We start from the raw sequence: 25,931 nt of genomic DNA, 5'->3' as shown, positions 1-25,931 counted from the left end.
CAATTTCAAAACTAAGATTTGTCAGTGTTGCTATAGAGTCCTTCTCAAGCTGTACAGTGACTTATGATTTCATATACGCACAAATCAAATGATCAATTAACTACATAATTAAACTGCTTAACAGGAAATAAATGAAAGAATGATACAATAAAATAGACCAGGTAGAATCAGTGACCCATGTCATTGATTTCAATCAACTAAAGCTGTCAATCAACATTTAAAGCTAGAATTTCAGTTCAGCATTTTAAGATTTAGGCCGTTAAGCAGTTTGAAAAAATTGTGAGGCACCTTCATATTAGTTTTTTTTTTTAGATCATTAGGCCTAAAGACATGTCTGACATTTTCATTGTTTGAAATGTATGTAAAAAGTTATTTTGCCTGGGAACAAAAAACCTATTTCCATCCAGGACTGAACTGAGAGGTAGTGGCAGCTTTACCTCTTGAAATCTACTTCTGGTTGGATTATTATAGTTTGTTAAATTGCATCCTCAATGTCTCACTTGATTTGCTTTTGTCTGATGTCTTCGGACTGGCCGTCTTCTTCTGCTGGAATCTTTCATCATCTTCATCTCTCTCTGCAGGCTGCTGACTCATCTTATAACCCCCCTTGTAGTGGGTTCATTATGGCACATTTTGCTGGTGACAAAAAGCATCAGTCTTTTCTTTTAAAATGTCTTGCTTTCAATAGTTGCAATTAAACAAGTGTCTGAAATACACACCTTCTTAAGTGATTACTTATTACTTTTAATTGCAGAAGTAAACAAAGTTGACCCTGGAAACTAAACCGCTGCAGTCGGTTAGTCGTGTGTTCTCTCTAGGTATACTGGCTTCCTACCACAGTCCAAAGACGGTGTACCAGCAATTGACTGGCATGCTTCCTAATTCAATTAATTTTATAGCCCAAAATCGCAAATTACAAATTTGCCTCACAGAGTTTTACACTCTGTACATATGCAACGTCCTCTGTCTCGAAACCCTCACATCGGCACAGAAACAACTCAACCCAAAACCCAAAAAATGTAAACCCTTCCAAGAGGAAAAAAGGCAAGAAATCTTAGGGAGAACATCACAGGAGGGATGTCATGTGTACAGATTTTAAAAAGACAAAAGACGTAAAATACATTCAATTCCTATAACAGAAATGATTCAAATAATTGCGAGTAGCAAGCCAGGTGTACAGGCAGGACCAGGCAGGATCAGCGCAGAGTCACCACCATCAGATAGAACCACCATCCACAGAGGACTGTGGAGAGGGAAAGCACAAAGACTTTAGGAAAGGGTAATGTTGGTTTACGATGACAGTAATAGTAAATGTGATTAATATTTATAATAATGATGATGTACGCAACAGCAGGTGTCAGCAGGGTCACGGTAGGAGGCAAAAGCACAAATCCTCCGTGGAAGAAACAAAGTTAGTGATGCGCATTAATGTATACAGTAATGGCGATGGAAATATTAATGGTATTGGAGGAGGTAGGTGTCTACGTGCCAGTCAGGACCAGGGTCCAGACGGAACTAGGATCTACGGAGATATGCGAGGCGAGAAAGCACAAAAAACTGTGGGGAAGAAGCTAAATTAGTGATGTGGATTAAAATCCGTGGATTATTGTAAATGGAGAGAGTGAGAGAGGAGCTTGATGTGTCCTAAAAAGTCCCCCGGCAGTCAAGGCCTATAGCAGCTTAACTAAGGGCTTGTCCGTGCTAACCTGAGCCAGCCCTACTATAAGCGATATCAAAGAGGAACGTTTTGTGCCTCATCATCAAGTGCCTTGTAGATGAGAAGTACCCTCCAATATAATATAATATAAAAAACTATTTAAATATATACAGTACCATAAAAAAGCATTTTCCCCCTTCCTGGTTTCGGAAAGAGAACAAAAAAACATAACTAGATTTAGCCACATTGTCCTGGCTTTGGTTCATTGTACATCCACTGTCGGCATTGAACCTTTTGTTTTCTTGATTAAATTAATTTCCTTCATTGAGAGTTTCCACAAGCAATATGAGGCTGTGTTAGAGTTGCATGTAGGAAGGAATTTGGAGAAGTAGCTGTGTGGGTTACCTAATGTAGAAAGAACATACTCCAAGGAAAGAGTTTGAGGAAATTCAGATTTTCCTTTGACGTTGAACTTGCACATTTTATAAAAAAATAATTGACATGATCTTTACAAAAACAAAAAGGAAAGTTCAAATTTGATATTCTCTTTCATGCAGTCATAATTAACATTGAGTATTTCACTCTATAATTCATGATATCTCATTAACTCTTAATTGATACTGAGAAGCATCAGACCATAGTTTTAATCAAATAATAGATCGCACAGACACGTCTCCTTATGTACTTTCCCATGGATTTCTATCCGTCCCTTTTTACTGACCTTGAATAAAACTCAAGAGCAGCCGCACAATCCACAGAGGGGGCACTGATACGCCAACACAACTGTGGTGATGGTGCACATTGTTGTTAAAGCACAGGAGAGATGCACCCAATAGTATTGGTCAGTGGTACAGACTACAAAACAACTCCTTTTTACAGCTCTCCATGTCAAGCACATTTAAAAAAAAGGGCTGTATTTAATCAATTATTGACTGTTAAAAATCAATTGTAGCCTACTAACTGTGCGGCGCACCTCACTCTAACCCAGTGGTTCCGAACTTTATCACCAGCAAACACTAACACACACGGTAGAACAATATAAATTACAATTTTAAACAAATACAATTGTATTTGTATTTATTGAGATACCAGAAAAGAAATATAAAGATATTAAGTGAAATTTTAAAGTTAATTTTACTTACAAATGAATATTTCAAAAAGTAATTATTTACATGCAGGAATAGGAATAAGTGATTTTATGACGCAAAATGACTGAGTAACTTCCTATCTTCGATCAATGTTTTTTTTTTTTCTTGAACACAAATTAAGATATTTACTGCACCACGTTGTTTGTGTTTCAGTCTTCAATATCTCAAGTTTAATTGTACTTAAATACATAAAATGTAATGTTTGAATGTACTAAGTTTAGCATCGAAAATATTATTGATAAAGTTTGGAAAGCAGTGCTTTAATCCAACACATACTTCTATATATCAATATCGACAGAAGAACTCTTCGTCTCATGCACTAAGGTTTATCACGGTCAATGTACAGCAAACATACACTACATATTTTATCTACCTTTAGGGGGAATTGAATGCTGCGGCGGTGAGTTAGTGTGTACTTGTAATTAAGTTATTATTATTTTTCAGGGAAATATGAGGTAACATTGGGTTTTTCAAGGATTAGATGACTTGTCTCAACAGGATTTGGAAAAACATGTCCCTGCATTCATCCTGAGTAGACTGGACTATTGAAACGGTGTATTCTCAGGTCTCTGTAAAAAGTCTGTCAGTCAAAACGCTGCAGCTCTAAGTCCTTACTAAGAGCTATAGAGTGGATCACATCACTCCAGTTCTGAGGTCTTTACTCTGGCTTCCTGTCCAACAAAGACTTGACTTTAAAAGCTTACTGTTGCACTGAATGGTTTAGAGTCAAAATACATGACTGACCTGCTGCTACCTCACAAACCATCCCGACCACTCAGGTCGTCTGAGACGGGTCTTCTTTTTGTACCCAGTCAGAATCACACATGGAGAAGCAGCTTTGCTTCTTCTGCTGCACATATCTGGAACAAGCTCGCAGAAAGCTGCAGGCACTACAACGTCAATATCTGTTTTTAATTATTCAGTCAATGATCGTAATTATTTCATTATTTATTATTTTTATTTTTCCTTATGTTTGGACATGGAATGAGGGATCTCTTAGGTTCATGGTACAGTCCTTGAGTATAACTCTTTTGGTCACTATATTTAATAGAAAACAACATTTCAAACCAGAAGCGCAAACCAGTTATGTTGGCCATGTTGTTATGCTTGGTTGACGCGGAAAACATCATGTCGAGGTGCTCACCCTACATCAATATTATTATACCTATAGGTGTTGCTTTTACAAATGGAAATCCAGCGTTAAAATCTGGACCTCCACTTTCTCATGATTAGTATATTGTTTGGGTGGGATTTGGGATAGTTTTCTTGTACAGAAAAAAGATAATACTCTCATTGAAATCTATATTATTCTTGGAAATCTTGTTAATCTTGTTTTTCTGACATTTTGTGTTGGAGGATGAAGTTGTGTAATCTCTTTCATGCTGTATTTCTGTAAGGCCTCTGTAGGCAAATATGAATTACGTAATAGGGACAGGGTGATGGCTGATTCATCGCAAATTCTGGAGTAGCACATGAATAGAGTACCTACTTTAAAACAAAGACCGATTAGGAAGAGCCTCGGGGTTGTTGGTTGTGCCTGAGGCCTCTCTAATACCTCAGAAATGGAGATGGTGTTGAACCTACACACTGAGAAGGATTTTGTAGGCTAACATCAATCAGCTTAGTGACCTTGTCAGCTGATACCCTCAGGAATATGGGGATCTGCCTTCATGGTGACTACACACAGGGAGTAAATTGACTGCAGCTAAGCCAAACTAAAGAATGAATATTATCTTGGAGTGCTCTGCAATGGATAATGTATGCATCCAAAGGACTCAACATCAAATCAACATCAGGTTATACTCTATTAAAATACCGTAAGAACTTTGGTTCTGTTTCTTTAATGATTAAGAATCTAGTTGTTTCCCATCTGTCGACTACTCAATAAACAACACCGCTTAGTGTTCAGCGTAATGCATATTAAGTTTCAACACTTAATCATGTTAAAAGCAAGGTGTACCGTCACATACTGGGATACCGTCAGAATCCTTCTAAATACTGTGATATGGATTTTTTGCCAATACCGCCCAGCCCTAATTTCCTCTATAGACAATAAATGAAAAGTTGTACATAGTCAACAGAACAACTAATTTAGAAAGTCGATATGTTTAGTGCGGCCACTGCAGATTCCCATAAATAGTCTGGTGTAGCTTGTGACTCGTGATGGTGGTTGATTCAATGTGTAATTTTCCCACATTGGTTTGTTCATTTCATGGATTCTTTTGTAATTAATTTTTCAAGTGGTAAAATACATCGGGTCTGGGTTCATTTAAAAAAAAATACACAAGGATTAGTGATGCACACATACATATTTTAGCATTTCCACAAAAAGGATTTTCCTCCTTATTAATGTGCACACGTTCAATCTCCTGTTATGCTAGGCAGGCTGTTAGCTTTAAAGCAAACTTGTTGGACCTTACGGTGGACAGTAGGTGCACTAAGTGACTGTAGAGGCCCATCTATGACCGTGTCCTCTTTGTTCCTTGGGCTTTAACGCATAATAGTTCAATAAAATCCCTTTGAGGGAAGACAGAACTGCTCTAGGCTTCAGCAGCTCTCAGGAAGGAGTCAGTCTTGTCAAAGGTGGACTTTCTTAGGCACAGAAACTTTTGATGCTTTTGCTATAGAAACGGTGTGTCATTAGGCTTAGCACTGTCGAATGCCTTTTTCAGGGGGAAGTTGCTTTTGACAGGTGGCGTGTGCCAGGTTGGGTGAGGCATGGTTGCACAAATCAAGACGACAAACAATCTCTAACCTCTGTATTCATATTGTGTTAGAAAAACAACATTTGTTGTCACAGGGAATTATTTGATTCATATTTCAGTTTAAGCTCATCCACATGGGAGAAACTTACACACTGCACCACATATGGCATTCCCAAAACAAAATGACGGTGCACCTTAATATCTTGGAAGACAGGGGTGATTTAATTAAATTATAAAACACCCGAGACAAACTACAGAATTATCCTCTTTAGTTTTGTTAAGTGTAATGATGCAGCTCTTTTTTTTCTTTTTTCGATTGGGGCTCAAGCCTTTCTCTCCTATAAGGAGAAGAAAAGAGAAATGATGGGCCCTTTCAGTTCAATGCACGCTAGTTTAATAAGCTTCAGAGCTCATTACAGAGTAGAGAGGCTTCTCCCTTTCTTGCAAAATGAAAGCAATGAGGCATTTGAAATATTCCACAACATTAGGATAACTGAAATTGGAGAATAAGGGCTATAAGCCTTGCTGGTGTAACACATTTTGAATGCTCCTTCTTTCCTGAGGCTCTTTCGAAATTCCTTTTTTAATTTCTCACCCACTGAGCTTGATGTCCATTTAGACTTTTATTTTTTTTTCGTTTTGCTAACATGATGTGTACATGCAGAGATGTTAAAACAGCTTTCTTGGATTTCATTCTGATAGACTATTTGGTTTTATACGCAACATCACGGTTTGTATTATTAATGACTTTTATATCCCATTCTGCTGTTTGTATTACCTGGAGGCCTAATTTTAATTTTGGGATATGAAACCTTTCTAATCACTACACCTGATTTTACTGAGATGGTTTTATAAGATGAAAGCACTAGAGCTGCACAATGATCCACTCACCTTTCAGGTGTTCAGTCTGTTCATTCTTGTTGATGTGACCTATCGCTAAGGAGATTATCTACTGTTCTTTAGTCGTAAAGCGGCTTTGCCACACACAGCAAACATCCCAGTATGATTCAATGCAAAAAAATGTATCAAACGCATTAATATTTTGCAGTTCGATATTTAACATTTATTCCAACAGTACGATTAGGACATCTTATTCATACAATTTAATATATTAATGAATATGTGTATATATATATATACCTCATGAATATAGCATATAGGCGTACGCGTATAGGCCTATACTAGAGATTATGGTAATGCCGTTATCCGTGTATCCTGGTGTTCTCTATTGTTTTCTTTTTTTTCCGTCAAGTGCTTCATGTCCCTTACTCAAGTGTCTGCTGGATTCCGTCAGAGGTGTCAAAAGTATTCACATTCATTACTCAAGTAGAAGTACAGATACTAGGGTTTAAAAAAAACGTATCGACTCAAGCTTTTTACTTAAGTAAAAGTATAAAAGTACTGGTTTCAAAACTACTTAAAGTATAAAAGTAAAAGTAATGTAAGACATTTCATTTAGGACAAACTCTTAATGCGTAACCTCGCTCACACAACACGTCAGTCCGTTACAATGTGATCAGAAGGTGCCTGCAGATCACGTGACCTGGCGTTGGGATGGTGGAAACATGGCGACATTCAGAGACACAACACCAAAACAACAAATGTATCTGACTTAAACAGAAAAACCACAACCCATTTTACAGTGACACGAGTCACACACACACGTTGTTCCCATTGATTAGGTAGACTGCAGCTTTACTACGTCATGGGGGGGGGCTGACTTTTTACGGGGTGGGGGGCGCACCCCTGTTTATAATTATGTGAAACACTGAACTGGCAGCGGTCGGTGATTGGCCAAATAACCAGTATTTTCAGGCTTTATGAGCAAATACAGAATCCCCGTGAGTTCATTTCCAAAGCCGCATTAAGACACACATCACTTTATTTAATACGCTACTTGCAAGTCGCTGAGTTGTGCCAGACTCTCAATAAAGTTAGAAAAAACATTTCTCATGGTCATGAAGATACTCATCTAACGTTATATGGAATCTGCGTGAGGAAGAGAAGGAGGGTCCGTGTCGCTAAATACCAACTTTCCACCGACCACTTTTCCCACCCGGTGTCACTCCGATCTGCTGGCGCATCGTGGAGAAAACCAATCGGGTGTCTGGATGCTAAATGTTTATACTTCTCATCCAATCACAATCAAATGCACACTGTCCGGATAGCGCGATTTATCTGGATAGGTTTTTTTGTTTTTGTGTTTTTGAACTACGACAAGCTGGAAGTAACAAGGCTGTTTTTAAAATGTAAGAAGTAGAAAGTACAGATATTTGTGTGAAAATGTAAGGAGTTAAAGTAAAAGGTCGTCTGAAAAATAAATACTCCAGTAAAGTATAGATACCCAAAATTTCTACTTAAGTACAGTAACGAAGTATTTCTACATAAAAAAAGTGTGTTAAAAAAGTGAGCATGGGATGCTAAACGCGGCATTAGCATGTAGCTAACGTAGGTCCAGTTTTTTTTACTTCTACTTTCTCCGTCAAAGTTCTTCTTTCAAACGGGTCTTGGAGAAGAGAATGTAGAGTTCAGGTTGGGTCTTCTTGGAAGGATACTGCTCGTGCTCACTATTGTTATGTTGTTAAAACGGCGCGTCACGAGACTAGCCCTGACTAGACCCCAGCGTAGGGCTGGTGAAGTCCTAGAAAAAAGCTCAGTTATTCAATCAGTGATTGGCTAAACTGCTCCTTTGACTCCCGTCTTTTGGACCTGCATGGCCCAAGCCCAGCTGAGACATGCAGAGCAGACGTGCAGGAAGAGAATATATAATGCGTGCGCAGTTATCTGTGGGCCGCGAGAGGTCATTTACAATACATAAATACGTTTTTTAATTTTCAATTTTTCAAAGTTTGAAATTAATATAAAAATATTTATGGTGCGGGACATTAGTTATGTGAAACATTAGTTGATGAAGCACAAACAATTTAAACGGACAGATTAATAAAACAATAAGGCTCTCACTCGAAACGGCTGCTCTTGTCCGCCTGTCGTTGTTCAACAAAAGGGGCGCCCTCTTGTAGTATTAAAGTAAATATACCGCATTTTCCGCACTCCAAGGCGCACTTAAAAGGCTTTAATTTCCTCAAAAAACGACAGTGCCTTTATAATCCGGAGCGCCTTATATATGGATCAATTGGTTAATCGGTTGATCCATACTGGTTGTACACGGCGCTCAAGGCGCTCTGCCAAACATGCCAACACTCGGTCCACGACGGCGAGATGCTGAGCGGCGCTCAAGCGCGTGAGATATGGAGCTTGTGGGAGCGGACACACCTCGCGGCATCGATCGGACCCTGAAAGCACCGTCTCCACCTTACTGTCAAAAAGAACAACAGCGAGCGCGTAGAAAACTCCTTCAAGCAACTAAGTTCACGTTTCGCAAGCGAGCAAATACCTCGCGGAGACAAACTTTTGCTCGCGGATGTTTGATTTTGGTTAAATTCTTAAGGTCATTTAATCATCCCTAGTTTATGTTTTGATCAGAGTTGTGATTAAAGGTTTGGGTGGGCCGCGAAAGATTTTCAGATTTCAAAGTGGGCATTCTTGAGTTTGGGAACCGCTGCATTAAATAATACATGTGGTGTATATATAGAAAAAACATAGTGATTCTGTTTGTATCACTTAATGGCTAAACAAACATGAACTTGAACATTTTGATGAAAGAGATTGTTCAGTTCACAAAATGGATCATTATTTATTTAAATTTAGCCAAGGTGCAAAATTGCTGGTTTGCTCGACCCATTGTCTCGCTTGGCAGACATTTGGGGATTTAGGCTTTTTCCATCTAAGAAACATCACAAAACGTATTTAGCTTCTTGGCTAATTGGCTAATTCAGTAAACTTCATGTGTTTGATGTGAAAATAAATTTCTTCTGTTAAAAGGTGAGATGTATACCTGTTAATTTACCCTAATTGAGTTGCTCATTAACTACCATTTTATATTGTAATCAAATCACCTTAAATTTTGATCTTGATCGCACACAGAATTATTTTTTGATTTAGTGCTATTTTTACCAATTACTAAAGCGCAATCTCCACATACAAACAGCACCTTCATGGATAGATATCAGAGCGAGAGGGGTACTCTCCAAGTGGTTTGGGTCCTTGCTCAAAGGCAACTCATAAACTGGCATCTCTTAAGCTCCCCTTTCTTGTTTTGCACTTCAATATGTGTACTTGAGCCAACAACCTTCTTCCAAGCCATGTCAATTTCATCCACTGCTGCATACTGTTGGTCCGGACTACCAGCTTTCCAAACATGAGTGGCGTACGTACGGTTTCTTCAAACAGAATTCTATTAAATCATTATATTCAAATACAAAAGGCATCTATGGATTCCAAATAAAAGGCAAAACTCTGGTACAGATTATTAGATCAACCAAACCGGACGGAACTGGTTTTGCCCTGCGGTGAAATCAGTGATCCTCGCACTGCAGCAACAAAGGCGATTTAGAGCCAGATGCAAGGGAACGTACAGAAAAGGTTTTTTACCTGAGTAATAAGGTTTTTTCAAACCAAATATTGTACGTACGTATTAGATCTTATTAACATATTATCTAAGGACTGCAAGGTAACACTCCCTTATAATGTATTTAATGTGTGAATACATAGATTATAGTTAATGATCTTCGTTTAGTACCATATAATTATGCTTATTAGGACTTTTAAAATAAAATTCTGATTTCAGTATTAGAATACATTATTGCTGGCATCTTTTCTTTTTTTTCCCTAAGGATCGTAGCGTATTACTGTTGTTCTCGAACTGTGATACATTATCATTGTAATATATATTTTTAGAATGCATTGTTCCCACTTGAATTCCAACACAATATGATAATACGTTACTTGAAGTTACTTGAAGTAGTTGTTTACTTTATATTATTACTTTCAATGCAAACAATGACCAATAATGGCATTGACACGATTATTAATCATAAAAATGTACTAATTTATCACAGCTGTCCTAGTTAAAAAGCATTGCTGACTAGAAATAACATTTTCTATATTTATATTTATATATATCTATATTTTATAGTTTATATCTATATCTATAGATATAGATATATATAGTTGTGTGTTTATTATATACATACAAACACATGGCATTAAAGCATTATGATTAACTATCGTCAATTACTAACTATTCATTACTAGAAGCCAATTGTAATGCATTGTAGGCATTTTTTTGAATGCACATGGGATTCATAGAAGCTACCTGCTTAACGTGGCACATTTACAGAAACATTGATTCATGTGTGCTGACCTTCATCATATAATAAATAAATTGATTCCAAAACACTGTTGGTCATGCATTTTAGTTTGTAAATGTGGACATATTGATTTAAAAGGCTGTTGGTCTCAACACTTCTTTTTTAAAAGTACCCTACTCATGATGTTTTTTGACTTAATTGTCAGCATTCAAACTTATCCAAACCATTTATTTTGTACATTACTTCAAACAATAGTGTCTGAATGAAAGTTCTTCTTAAAATCAAAAAAATATTCAATATACTAAAAATCTACACTGTTTAAAAGAGTCATGTTTGTATTTCGGGTAATGTGCAGGAGGCAGCACAACCTAGATATCCTTTGTTTTAATTAACAGGCTCTGATTTAGAAATTAAATGGCCGTTAGTTGGAGCTGGGAGGCACCGTGGACCTCACACATCACACACAATTGCCTTAAGTCTGCCTGTGACTGTTGAGAAGAATGCTTGATTAGGCCAGAATCTGAAGCATTCTCGCCATCCAGCATTAAGACAAGACAAATTCTGGTTTCTGGGAATGTTAATTATATAAATTACACAGATTGTAAATATGTAGTTGTCCAGTCTGTCATGCTAAGTCAGAATGTTAAAGTATTTCCTATTCCAGTGCCATTGATTTATTCCCATTTTTGGGCATTCACTTGTACTTAGCTTGCCAAAAGTAAAGCTCTTATTACAGCCTGAAACAAATGCATTTTTAATATTGGGGGCTTGGATTACATGAAAGATCATTTGCATGACCTTTGTGAAGATCAAACAACTCATCTGTGAATCCAAACTCATCCATTTTATGGGGCCTAAACCTGATACACTGAATACATCCGGAGACTACACGGAGGTTCTTTTAATGTCTAGATGGGTCGGATGTTTGTATGATCCCCGCATTCCTTCGTCTATGACCTATCAGTGACATTCTCCTCATGAGGGATTACGAGCAGGTATTTCTGGTGCCCGTTTGGCTCCAAGGCTCAGATGAACAGGAAGTGTACAAAATAAGGGCAACGCCTAACAGTCTGATGATATCAAACTCCTAAACAAGAGGAATGACCTGTGCGGCTTTATTTCTGTTCCATTAAAAACTTCTATTTCTTTGAAGTTGGGAGGGAGGTGGACATCTCCATCTGGTTCACAGAAGCTTTGTTTTGTGTTCGTAAGGCAAGAAAGGCAATTGGTTGAACTTTGTGCCACTATCAGGGGTTGCGTGGGAGGTAGGACTCAAATGCAGAGTTCGAACACAAAAAGACTTTAATAGTCAAAAGGCAAAACAAAGGCCAACGGGCCAAAACACACACAGGAACTGGGGGGCAAAAAGGCAGGCAGGAAGGAAAGGCAGAAAGGGCGATTGACAATGACGCAAAAAGTGACAGGAGACACACACAGCTTAAATACACTAGGGAGGTGCAGGTGATTGGACACAGGTGAAAACAATCAGACAATCACAGATGATGACAGGACAAGGCAGGAAGTGAAGTTACCCAGGGAGAAAAGAAGCAGAAAACTACAAAATAAGACAGGAAATAAAACCACACCGTGACAGCCACAGCACTTGCATTTCTTCAACAGTCTTTGGTTTAAGCATCGTCATCAGCCTGGAAAACATGACTCTAAATAAGAACCTCATTAAAGAAACCAACTTTCCCGTCATATGAATTTCCAAAATATAAGTTATGATTGGTCCAGACCAGGAGGAGTAATGCGATATTAGTATGCTGTTCTCCGATTATTTAACGGATTGTATACTTGATCACCTTGAAGCAATCGTTCTGTTTGAAAAATCCACGAATAACATAAATTGCACAACATTAGTCTGCTGACATTTTTCAGTTACACCAAATTTTACTCAATGTGTGAAATCATTGAACTTGACATGTATTAAATGCTTGCAGAAAGTAAGGGAAAGTTAGCATCTTACCAAAATCGCCTTGGCTGAAGTCCAGTGTTTTTATGCTATACAAACTAAAGTGATAATACTTTACATGGCAATTTATTATACAGTATAGCCATGCAGGGTAATTATTGTTCTTGCTGCACTGACTTCCATGGAGTGGTTCCCAAGGACTTTCTGATACAGCCTGCTGGGTAGCAGTGGATATTATACATTGAAGGTGCACAAGGTTGCTTTAAAAAGGCCACCTTTCCACCACACTCAAACTTTTTGTCACAAAATATACAACCAAGAGCAAATATTTGCAAACGTGCAGTACAAGAGTGCAACAAGTATCCTCTATACAGATGCATATGCACATTTTAAGTGTGTGGTTAAGACAGAACAAAGATTGTTAACAAAACGGCTTGATTCATTGTTGTTGCTCTAACCTATTTGTTGCTCTAAATGCAGAATATATTATATGTATTCAAAATGCTCTGTAATATCGCCTCTTGCTGCACAAAATTTCAATTTGATCCAAACTATACGATTCAGAGTGGAGGAGACTGTGGGATTGGAGTTAAATATTATCTATAATAGTTTATCTGCAACATTAATATTACATTGCATGAGAGGGCTGAATGACCATGTTGTTAATTTAGGCCATGTTGTGTTAAATTCAAATGTTTAATTCTTCATATAAAATCAAGCTGATATTAGTTTAAACTCTCAATGGTTAAAAGCTTTGATTGGTTGAATGAAATTATAGTTTGAAAAGCACACCATTTGGGAATAGCCACATTTCTTTAAATTCATCAAGGAAAATACTACAGTGCATTTCCCGTGGAAGGCATTTTCCCTGTTGCATACCACATTGGCTGCTTGTGAACCCGATTTATGTAGCATCAAGCTTTCAGTTTGGCAAACAACATGGCAAACAACTTAGACATTACATTACATTACAGTTCATTTAGCTGACGCTTTTATCCAAAGCGACTTACATTACATTTTTAACCCATGGCTTTTTACATTTTGCCCGGGGAGCAATTAGAGGTTAGGTGTCTTGCTCAGGGACACTTTCGACACGGAACATGAGGCAGTCAGGACCTGTATGTATGACATATGTAAGACATGTATGGTCACCTGACATAGAAACTACATAAAGCTCCCCAGATGTTTCCCAGATGTATTCTTTTGTCCATATGGGCACTAAAAACAAAACAATTTACAATGATGAATCTTTTTTTGAATTTGGGATATATATAAAAAAAAAATAGAAATATAAAAATATTTCTGATACATTCATGATATTGTAGGCCATTGTTTTACTGCTTATATTTTTGTTTAATTTAAGAAAGTCAATAAGTGTAGTAATAATTATAATATTTTTACGGCTCTGTTCAAGCTGATTCACAAAGTACCTTTGGATTGTTTTTAGCTAACCTTTTTAGTAAAACAGTGGTGCCACAATCTAATCTAGTTCTGGGAAAATGGCAGCATTGCTCGCAGTGTAATGTCCTGTTGTTACAGTAACTTTGTGCATACAAACATGCATGCTTACTTAAAATGAATACTTAATCAATAGGTGTGGTCAGGCACTAACTTAATCTTCTCTTTGAAGTTTGATCTCTCATAAAATAAATTAAGTCAGCTTGTGAAGAACGCACAAGGTCAACAGCTATGCTCTGCACTTACCTTTGAGCAGGGATTTGAATGATTCGTTTATGAATGTGTAGAGATCATTGAGTTGTAATATGTTGTGATGTGACAGGCTTTTATCCAAATGAATAATGGCTTTTGTCATTTCATTTTGCCCACAAGCGTAGGTGTGCAGTCAATGACCGCAGGCTACTTTGGAAAAGGTGACGAGCGCTCTGGGTTTCCCCTGGGACCGAAGCGAGTCTCTTATCAGGTCTTCTGTTTTAAATTAGGTTCTTTACCTTAAAACTCCAATACAGGATTAGCAACATCAAAATGGACAGGAAGAAATAAAGTCCGTTAATGATGCAACTAATAACTCACGTTTTAGATCAGATCCCAGATCTGTGAACACAGACAGATTTCATTTTGCCGATACTTATTGCAGATCATAGATGATCCATATTGGCAGATACAAATCCCTTTGTAGTTTGGTTATAAAGCTGGTCTACGAGGTTGCAGACTATTTTTTTGTCGTCCTTTTTTTTGTCATCCTGTCTTAAAGAAAGACAATTTTTAATCGCGATTTTCTCATGAATTTTATTTTGTTGCTATTAATAGTTATTAATTAGTGATCATTATTTCAAAAGTTGTGTATTGCACACTTTTATTAATGCAAACACTTTGTGAGAGACCAGAATACGCATGAAGCTAGGAGAGCAGGGAGAGTGGGAAAAATAGTGTCTCTATTGACCCAAGATATTTACAAATTAGGATGGGTAACAAAATTGAACAACAGCTCAGAATAAATTAATAAACGCAACGTACTTTTAACAGAAACTACTTCAAATACTGCTCCACTGAAAGAGGAAACTCTTGACTTATCTACACTATAGTGGCAAGTTCATAGCTAATTCCAGGGTGTGAAGACATTCTTGCTCTGTAGGTCTGGCTTTTGACAACGCCCCTCTTGCGGTTGCGGAATGGAACAGTCCAATTAACCAATTGACCTGTGATGTAGCTGCTCGGCCGTTAGCCAGGAGGATGGTCGGCTGCAACCCACTGACATTTTAAAAGCAGTGTTCCCTTTAAACAGTAGCAGTTAGAATATTATTTTGTAAATCTCAACTTAAAATGAATTAATTAATCAAATTCAGTATAAAAAGCAACAAATTTGCCACTCCCAGCTGATTAACATTTCATATATTTTTGTTATATCAAAACAACTTACATTATAACACCTTCCAAGCAACATTTTTCAGGAACAAGAAGCAGCATAAATAGTCTCTGTTCAGCAGTTGTATTTGTTGGTATAGTAGGGACCTAGGGGGGATTTAGGTGTGGGGAACCACCTGGGGGAGAACGGAATGGCTGGGTTACCTAAACAGTTACAATTACACAGAGACAATCCACACAAAATGTTTTGATTATTTGAAAAAGAAAATTTGTGTACAGAGGGTGCACTGGGAACCGCAAGGTTGGTGGTTTGAGCCCCGGCTGTCCCATGACGAAGTGTCCCTGAGCAAGACAACTAACCCCTAATTGCTCCCTGGGCTAAAATGTAAAAAGCCATGGGTTGAAAATGCAATGTGAGTTGCTTTGGATAAAAGTGTTAGCTAAATGACCTGTAATTAAATATGACTCTTGACACCAGCAAAATGTGCATTGATGTTCAATGGTCGTTTTTACTCAAGTGTGTTTGGCAAAGTAATTCAGCTGGCTTACACAAAGAGTGGCAACAAATATATGTTCAAATAATGATTTCAGTTGAAAGAGTCCCTGGTTACCATGAAAACTGTATGTGCAGGAAGTTAAAGAATATGTCGAAGCTCTTGACTACCAAGATGTTGTCAGCTCATATATGTCAGTAAACTGACATTAGCACCTCACTAGTTCTCTCCAAAAGTAGTAAGGATAGTTCAATGACCTTTTCCTGGTCACTTTAAAATTAGGCGGTAGTCTAAGAGGAAAAATAGATCTACACAATATTTACCTGCAGTTTAATATAAAATGCTGATTGGAAGTATTGAAAAAAAGAGTAAAGAGTATGACGCCAACACTGCTAGCAAACTGTTATTTGATTCATCAATAAGATGAGCACATGCTGAAAGTTTGTAGTGGTAAATACAAGGAATTAATGACCCAGCTACAGTATCCCAGTTAACATGATGTGATGCTTTACTTGACGTGATGCTTTACTTACAGATCATAAGGTAATAATATAATATTTATATAATATTATATTTACAGTGTGCATCACGCTCCATTTTGGTTTCACTTCAGTGTTGCTGTCCTTACTTTGGATTTCTTTCTGGTTTCCCTCTCTTGGAGGTGGCTGTGACAATGAATGAATCAATGACAAGAACACTGAATGTTACCAAGATATCTGTCATGTTCTGTTGTTCCGAGATAAGATGGCGCATTGGAAGCCTCACTGACAGCGATTCCTTTGATGTTTGAGTTGCATAGTAATTAGTTGCGAAAGTAGAGTTCAATCTACCTTTATTCGGTTTCTCATGGACATTTATGACAAATAGTTTTTTGTTGGATATCTTTTGACCACAACGATGCTCTGTAATGCATACTTTTCTGCTGAATACTGTAAATGTTGTTGTAGAATTACTCTGAAAAAACATCTTTGTGTATGTTTACTTTGAATAAATAGAAATTAGGTGTATGAGAATTTGTTCTTCATGAGAACACTGCTCTGGTGACATTGGGAACAATGGGAGCGTAAAAAAGAAAGACGCCGAGATCGGCCAAATTGATATAGCAACATTCCGAAAAATCTACCATTTCCGCGTACAATTATGAGATAATGTGATACAAAATATGACCCATCATCCCAAAGCCATGTGTTGTTTATTTAACAACACATGCTGTAAAATGAATGCAGGGTAGCATGCTCTGGGTGAATACTCAAATATGATTGGCTGCAGGGTGTTGATTAATTGGTCAGAAAGTACATTAAATGAGAAAAAATGAGGGGACATATTAGAAAATTCTACTTTGATGGTCCTTAATGTGGCTGTCTGGCATGTGTAACAACACCCAATCGCTGAAAAGAAAACCACATTCGCATTTTTTGATGATTCCTGTAATGAATGAATAACAACAAAAAACACTCGTTTGGCAGTTCCGGGGTTTGCCGACATTAGACTAGATGGGAGTCTCACGTAGCCATCTAATAGTGTTATTAAACATACTGTCCAATTAAATCGACAATGATATTGATTTTGTATCTTGCCAGCAAAACGTTAGCCCTCTGGCTGGAAGCTCAACCAAGGGTTCTGTTAGCAGAGCAGACTAGGAATATCTTGTTACAAGGTGGTTTTGTCCTATTAACTGTAACAGCAAATAATAATAAAATTTATTAGCAAACCCTTGTGGATTGTGAAAACATAGATTTGACTTGCAAAACACAAATGCAATTTTTTCCATTGGTAATAATTAAGAATATACATATAACCAACCAATAACATTCTAAAAGGGGGCATCAATGAAGAGCACATGTATTTTTTCATGCTGCAATAATGTTTTCTATAAATGAATATGTGCTTTTAGCTTCTGTTTTCTAATGACAGGACCTACAGTGTTATTGCAACCTTTATAACATTGTCTTTATAGAGAGTTAATATTCTAACAGACAATAGTGGGAGGAAAGCACATTTACCCGACAGATTAGAAAATAGAATATATATATAGAGTATATTTAAAAGAAAATCAGTTATGCTGACTCTCAACAAACTCCCCCAGAAAAATGATCCTTTTCCTCGTTGAAAAATCTTGATTCCATTTTCTAATTAACTGCAAGACCTTGGTGGTGCCCACACCCCAGTGGCAGAAGAGCTGTGACTGTAATCACCTGGCCAATAGCAATATCAAGCCGGTGGACCCTGTCACCCATTCTGCGCACAGATGCTTGTTCATTAGTCTCTGCCAGAGGTCAGTGTGTCTAAGAAAACATTGCCTCCAACCACCGCTTCTTTAAGGCACCACACATTTCATTTTTCTCTTGATGAATCATTGCCATATTAGTTTTGTGACGTTTGTCTAATGGACAAGATCGCCATGACTTGGTCAATTGAAAAGTAGCTTTAGAGCACCCTTGGTCTAAAGTGTTCAAAGCAGTTTGTAAATTTGGACCTTTTGGCTGCTATGGCCCTTAAATATCGCTGCCTCCCAAAAGGGATGTCTGTATGTACAGTATCTCACCATTTTTTTCTGTCGTCCGAGATCCCCCATCTGCTAATCCTTTCTTTATAAAAATGTAGTTTCAAGTCAGGGCCCAGACGGCTCCAATATCGGCAATCCTAATAGTGCACAGCAACATAGCCTGAGGACGAGTCTACTAAAGAGCATATGGACATCATTTTTAAATGTAATACAACACTTATGAATACTTATATCTGCCTTTATACTGATCAAAACTCATCCAATTAAATAGGAAATGCAGGACAGATAATGTGCTCCAAACCACTTGGAAATTTTATGGTTACAATTACAGATAAACACATGTGTGCTTGGCAAATTAACTGATTACTTGGGATTCAGTGTATTTCTTTTCCAGATGCGCACTTTGCCAAACAGATGAACAAGTTCACCATTTTGCCTTACAGCTGGAATTCCACAGCTTCTCTTTGTTTGCTTGTGTGCTGAGAGTTTTAGAAAAAGTTAAAACAAAGCCTGCAGAATTGTAGAGATTGCTGGCTTTCTGAGGCCAGCTGATTTATGGAAATTATACTCATTTTCATTCAATATAAGCTAACCAAATTTCATTTTGACCAAAAATATTTACCATGATATATTAAAAAAGGAATTGATTTTCCTAAATATAGAATGTAAAGTTGGACCTAGCCAATTAGGCAAAGCCACACTACCTCCTTATCTCATAGCGGGTGTCAGTGTTTACAACTCTGATCAGAGGATGCAGCTTGAAAAATTCATATTTGAAAATGTGTAAAAGGAAATGAGAAGTTCATTTGAGTAGGCCTGATGAATATTGAGGTGCTATGCAGCCATAGCTATGATAATATTCAAATTGTATACCCAGAGGATATGAATAAGTCAGACACTTTCCCGCTGGGTTTTGCCCTCTGCTTCGGTTGCCCTTTATTACTGGTCCAGTTTGTGACTTTCACAGACAGGATATCTAGCCACAGCCACAGGGTGGAAAATTTCAGGTTCAACGGTCTCGAGATTGCTTCTGCTGTTTGCAGATGATGTGGGCTTTTTGGCATCCTTGGACAGTGAGCTCAAGCATTCATTGGGGCAATTTGAGGCCGAACGTGAGGTGGTTGGGGAATCTAACTAGGATGCCTCCTGGACGCCTCCCACTGGAGGTTTACGGGGCACGCCCAACTAGCAGGAGGCCCCAGGGAAGACCCAAGACATGCAGGAATGATTATATCTCCCAGCTGCCCCAGGAACACCTCGGGATCCCCCAGAATGAGCTGGGAAATGTTGGGTGTTTTCTCTGAATTGTTGATCTTGCTACCTGATAAATATGAGAAAGATTAAATATATTCCTTAATTATATTCAGAACAATATACAACATTTTGAGCCCAAATATAAATTAACAGCAGCCTATTGGACCATGGCATTCCAACTTTGCATGGATTTGAGGACGTGGTCTTTGCCACGTACTACAGATGTTTGCACAATAGTTTATTTGACTAAAATGAAAAACAGTTTGCAGTCAGGTCGTCTTACTGAATACATGTATAACTGTCTATGATGGTGTTTGTGTCACGGTGTGGTGCACTTCCTGTCTTATTTTGTAGTTTTCTGCCACTCGTGTCCCTGGGTAACTTCACTTCCTGCCTGGTCCTGTCATCCCCTGTGATTGTCGGATTGTTTCCACCTGTGTCCAATCACCTGCACCTCCCTTGTGTATTTAAGCAGTGTGTTCTTTGTCACTGGTGGCGTCATTGTCTCTTGTCACGGATGTCCCTGTCAATCGTCCTGGATGTCGCTTGTCCCTGCCTGCCTTTTTCCCCGTGTGTGTGTGTGTGTGTGTGTGTGTGTGTGTGTGTGTGTGTGTGTGTGTGTGTGTGTGTGTGTGTGTGTGTGTGTGTGTGTGTGTGTGTGTGTGTGTGGCCTTTGCTTCCTTTTTGACTATTAAAGTTGTTTTTGCGTTAAACTCTGCATTTGAGTCCTGCCTTCCCTGACAGTTTGTTTTTGAAGGTTGTCTTAATATACAACACATGTAAGCATTATAACTTTGTTTCCTAGAGAGCTTTCGTTCTGCAATAATCCATATCCAATGAAAATTAGTGTGACACTAACTTCATGTTCAACATAAATTTATTCACTTTCATTAATTGTCATCTATGAATGACTATATGAAAAGAAAAAACAGAAGAGATGGTAGTTTACTGGCCTTAATTTGCTATGCATGCTGTAACACCACTTCTATGACTCACCCCGAAAGGATAAAAATAATTTAGTTTATTACTGAAAGCAGACTTAAGCAGCACTGAATAGTATACATGTATTTTCATCAGTCTTTCTTGCCTGTTACACTAATGACGACAGAGCTCAAGTTAAATTAAAGTGAAGGACAACTTCCTACTCTTGATTTGGTTTGGGAAAACACTTATGCGCACACACCTATGTGCACATGAAGTTGTCCTAGTCACAGAGAAGAATTTTTGTCCAAATCTAATGCCTGTCTAATAAGCACTGTGGCAGAGATATATGATAAATAAAATCACCTCTAACACCACGGCGAGCCAGAGAATAATTTTATGCTAATTGAGTCCCCAACCTGTGAGTTATTTTTAACATCATTGCTGTTCTGAGCAGTCAGCACTAAGCAAAACAGTGAGCCCTTTCCTCACGTGTCATTAATTAAGCTAAAGGCATCAAACAGGATTTTCTCTTACTCCCCTCAGTACCGGCCAGGATCACTAACATATCGAAGGACGTCACAGTGAATGAGGGCAGCAACGTCAATCTCATGTGCCTGGCGGCCGGTCGTCCTGAGGCCAACATCATATGGAAGCATCATTTGCCAAGAGGTAAGCTACTATGTTATTTACTTGTATTTGATTAGTCCTGCTCTTCATACTGTGTTTTGTGTACATTTATTGAATAGAGAAGATTGTGGTTTATACACCTAGGAAACAAAGATGAGCCAAAGCTGGAGATATGTTTTCAGTTAAACTGGGCGGTGAGAAAACCATCTTCGGTTACTATTTAGAGCAGCGATTCCCAAAGTGTGGGCCGCGGCCCCCTGGTTTTTTAATTTTCAATTTTTAAAAGTTTGAATTAATTAAAATGAATATAAAATTATTTATGATGCGGCACATTAGTTATGTGAAACATTAGTTGATGAAGTTATAATCCGGAGCGCCTTATATATATATGAATGAATTGGTTAATCGGTTGATCCATACTGGTTGTACACGGCGCTCAGGGCGCTCTGCCAAACATGCCAAAGCTCGGTCTACGACGGCGAGATGCTGAGCGGGCGCTCAAGCGCGTGAGATATGGAGCTTGTTTCAGGGCATGTCGGAGAAACAAAGCTGTCTCGCCGAACACTTCATGAGATTAAAGAGCGAGAGACGGCGTCCTTTTCTCTACAGTAGCTGAACCATCTTAACGGGGAAAATAAGTTATTCTAAATGGAGCCGAAGATTTAAGGCGTTGATGGCGAGGGAGGCGGCGGGAGCGGACGCACCTCGCAGCATCGATCGGACCCTGAAAGCACCGTCTCCACCTTACTGAAAAAAGAACAACAGCGAGCGCGTAGAAAACTCCTTTGAGCGCGAGCAGAGATTCTCCTCGCGAGCAACGAAGTTCACGTTTCGCAAGCGAGCAAATACCTCGCGCGAGACGGACTTTTGCTCGCGGATGTTTGATTTTGGATAAATTCTTTAAGGTCATTTAATGATTATGTTTTGATCAGAGTTTGGGTGGGCCGCGAAAGATTTTCAGATTTCAGATTGGGCAGCGGCATTCTTGAGTTTGGGAACCGCTGATATAGAGATAGAAATTCACATGCTTGAATGGGAAGATACACAAACAATGTTAGCATTTATTTTACTGATATGTGTTATTTTTGTGTCACCTACCTTTACAATCCTTAACTGAATTTGGTTACCCAGTAATGTTGATTTTTCAGAAACCATTCCTTTTCAAGCTGTCAGAGGTGATTCATACAGATTCCACAACGTTTGTGCCTGGCAAAGCTGCCACAGCATTACCTGGGTTTAAAGGTGACTGCGCCGCCCCTCCTACGCACACGGCCTGATGTTGACGTTCCCACACATTGCACACATCCAACACTTTCAATTGAATATTCGCCTACGTGTGCAGCAGCCATTTACCTGCAGTGGCCACGAGAGGATGTATGATGAATAATTCCAGGCTTTAATCTATTGATTGAGGCCTTGTTTTCTTTTCAACTTGGTGGATTGCCGGGGTTGAAACTGTTCAACCTGTGGCCTGACAGGACTGCCTCAAATCAACCATAATTTGGCTGGAGGCCACAGCATGCTTGGGTTCTGTTCTGCTGGCACCTCACAGCCTGAAGGAGAGCCAAGCTGCTCCGTGTGTGAGCGCACGCATGTGTGTTCTAATTGTGTCGGCTCAGCACTTCCCACTGAGTGTTCAGTGGTGTGAGTCATGCACAGCTTCTCTATAGGATCAGATGTTCAGCCTGCAACGTGAACGCTTACAGCCCAGCTGTTCCCTCCTTCACTCTGTAATCTAAAGATGACAGGATCTGCCTCTCACAGCCCAGTGGCTCTCTATAACCTCAGACAACGACAGCGTTTATTTGTTACCCAATATTTACTCTGAATATTATAATCGCTCCCAACAACCCTTCTGTTTGAAGTGGGAATTGTAATCCTATTCAAAAGGAAAGAGACTTTATGACTCATCAGCCAGATGGTACAATTTACACTGACGTTACACGTTTTAATTCCCTCCAAGGTCTACGTTTAATTTCTGTTTTTGATAGGCATAGAATTTGGCCCTGGTTTAACACTTAAAATCACATTTTTTTGTGAACAAGTGGCTGCAATTAAATCAGTATGCTGACAATAATGGCTGGAAAAGCTGTATAACCCACTTCCCTTTCAATGTTGGAACCCTGCAGGCTCATCTTTTTGTCCTCAAAGTCACAAAGTAACGACGAATAACTTGAACAATAGACACAGCCAGCGTTTTTTTTTGGTGTTTCAAGGTGATAATCATAGGAAATAGGTCAAAAGGTTGTAATGCGTTTTAACATTGCCCCAGTAGTAGAAAGGAAATAGGTCACTCCCCACTAACAACCCCTGAGCTGATGCACAGCAGCAAGAATGGTGGCGCGGGAAGTAATTGAATCCCAAATCATTAAACAATACACAAGCATAGTTGCAGCCCAGTACGATATCTTTACATTTCTGTGTATGTGTTATTGTGCTACTGACATTTATCTGAGTAGCAATAATGACAAGAAATTCGCGCTAGCAGTCAGAATCTTCAATGTTTTTTGTTTCCTGCAGTGTATCATTTTCCTGACTAGCTTCTTCTCTTCATATATGTCATCACCAATAATGGACTTTTGCCACAGAGGATGGTGTTTGTGAGTGTAAGTTGTACAGCACTAAAGACAGCAGTTTTCTCCCTGAGTTAAACGCATCTCAAATCTCTAATGGAACTGACTCCCCAATGTGTTGTTTTTTCCATGGCACCTAACATCTCCCTGTGGGACGAAGTTACACATAACGCCAAATCCAAGGAACCTGTCAAGGCACTCATCAAAAACTAATATGATAATGCATCACACTGATTGAAACATTAGAGTCTTGGCTAAAATTTCAACTTTTACGTTTGAAAATGCTTCAAACACAACTCCAACAAGCCCGTCAAAAAATCATGCACACAGCAGTGCATTTTTACACCCATCGGTCAAAGCTAGAAGCTAACAAAGCAACCGAGAGGGTAAACAGCAAGCGCATTTAACCCTGATTAATGCAATATCCGTATATATCTTGTGGAACCTGCTTTCCACGTTTCGATTAGTTTAGGAGGAAGGGGGGGGGGATTCGGAGCGTCACAATCAATCCCTCGCTCTCACATTTTGGCTTCTGAGTGAGTAAGGGGCGCTCTTCCCCACGTGGGGCTACTCGGATCAAATAGGGGCTGAAGATTAAAGCCATAGGTTGACCTTGCAAATTGTATGACCACAGCCAGAGTCATAAAATCCATGATTTCCCTGCATGCCGTGAGGCCTGTACTAAAGCCTCTGTCGATTTTTTTTCTGCTTCACTCTATCACTGTAAAACTTTCCACAAATACGGTCCACACACTGGGCTATGACTTAGGTTAGTGTTTTGCCCGGTATCTCCATGTTTTGTAGGGATGGATACCCTGGAGGTGATTATTTTTCAGGCAAATCTGAACATTTAAAAACAAAATCTGTGTGCCATCTTTATTTATTTCTTAATCAGTAACATGTATGCTGATATTACACATCACAACACGGCACGGGTGTTCCCCTTTTTCCTGACAGCAACATTTTTCTGGATAGACAAAGTATTTTTTTTAGCTTTTCATTATGGGTATGAGATCATGAGCAAATATGCTCATGATGCACAAACATGCTTCACCTCTTACTGTAAGAATCACAAGTGACGGGAGAAAATTGATGAACATGAAAGAAATATGGAAAGCCTGATACAATTGCACAGCCTAATTTGAGCCTGAGGTTTGTTAACACAAACTAAACTGAGTTATTGTCAGATTCCCCGCCACAGTTCAATATCAATCTCCCGTCTGGACTTTTTAATGAAGGGGGACCCTGAGGCCTCTGCAGTATAGATGCCAACACATCCTCCAATACAGATGGTGAAACAACTAAGAGCTCTGTGGTGATTTACTTAACGTCAGTTTAAGTGGCTGATGGCCACTTGATGGATTAGAAGATATAAGGTCGGAGGGAAAATAGTTTGTTTTGGGGACAATTCGATATGGATCTCTTCGACCCATTAAGATGCATTAAAGGGAATGGGTTGTGAATGTACACTCTCAAAGATGTCCCTTTGTGCCTTTTCTTCTCATTGACTGTGACAACTGTCGTCTGTGCTTTTTTCAGGGGTACTGAGTGGTGTTGCTATTTACTCTTAGTTTGAGTATAAAGTTGCCTATATACCCGAAACAACAAACACTTTTTTGTGACAACCATGATCTCCATGTTAAAGGAATACATGCTCTTCTTTAAATCATGTATCTAATGCTGCATTCACACCAAAAGCAAAGCAACTTTTGTTGTGTCGGATCGGTGCCAGCATCAGTAGACACCAAATAACTTTCAGGCGTTCAATCTCTAGTCTATCTGCCTACAGTGGCAGTTTCATGAATTCATCCTCTGGTAGAGGGACGGCTGTGATGACGAACAGAGCATCTCAACGCTGATTGGCTTTCACAAGACAGCGTTGGGCAAATGTTTTGCCAAGGTTGAAATATTTCAACTCGCGTTCTTTGCGCCGCCCTTTGGAAATTAGCTGATGATAACATGACATTTCTATCTTGCCATCATCAGGTTAATATTTCATGAATCTCATCCTTGCATATGATTTTACATAAATAAAACACTACTGTAATGGATGGCTTTCATAGCACCATTTTAGATTTATTCAATTAATTATTAG

The 25,931-nt window shown here is 38.7% G+C and overlaps 1 protein-coding gene across 2 annotated transcripts in view; it reads left to right on the top strand.

The window, feature by feature from the left end:
* opcml (opioid binding protein/cell adhesion molecule-like) overlaps positions 1-25,931 on the top strand; it is a 215,589-nt gene that overhangs the window by 153,212 nt on the left and 36,446 nt on the right. For both annotated transcript variants that reach the window (XM_040181443.2, XM_040181442.2), the window contains one exon: positions 21,180-21,305. In XM_040181443.2, coding sequence (XP_040037377.1) covers positions 21,180-21,305 — 126 coding nt within the window. The remainder of the gene's footprint in view (positions 1-21,179; positions 21,306-25,931) is intronic.

Source organism: Gasterosteus aculeatus, chromosome 7 (assembly GCF_964276395.1).
Source record: "Gasterosteus aculeatus chromosome 7, fGasAcu3.hap1.1, whole genome shotgun sequence".
Classification (NCBI taxonomy): Eukaryota; Metazoa; Chordata; class Actinopteri; order Perciformes; family Gasterosteidae; genus Gasterosteus; species Gasterosteus aculeatus.
This window is presented reverse-complemented; position numbering and strand designations above follow the sequence as displayed.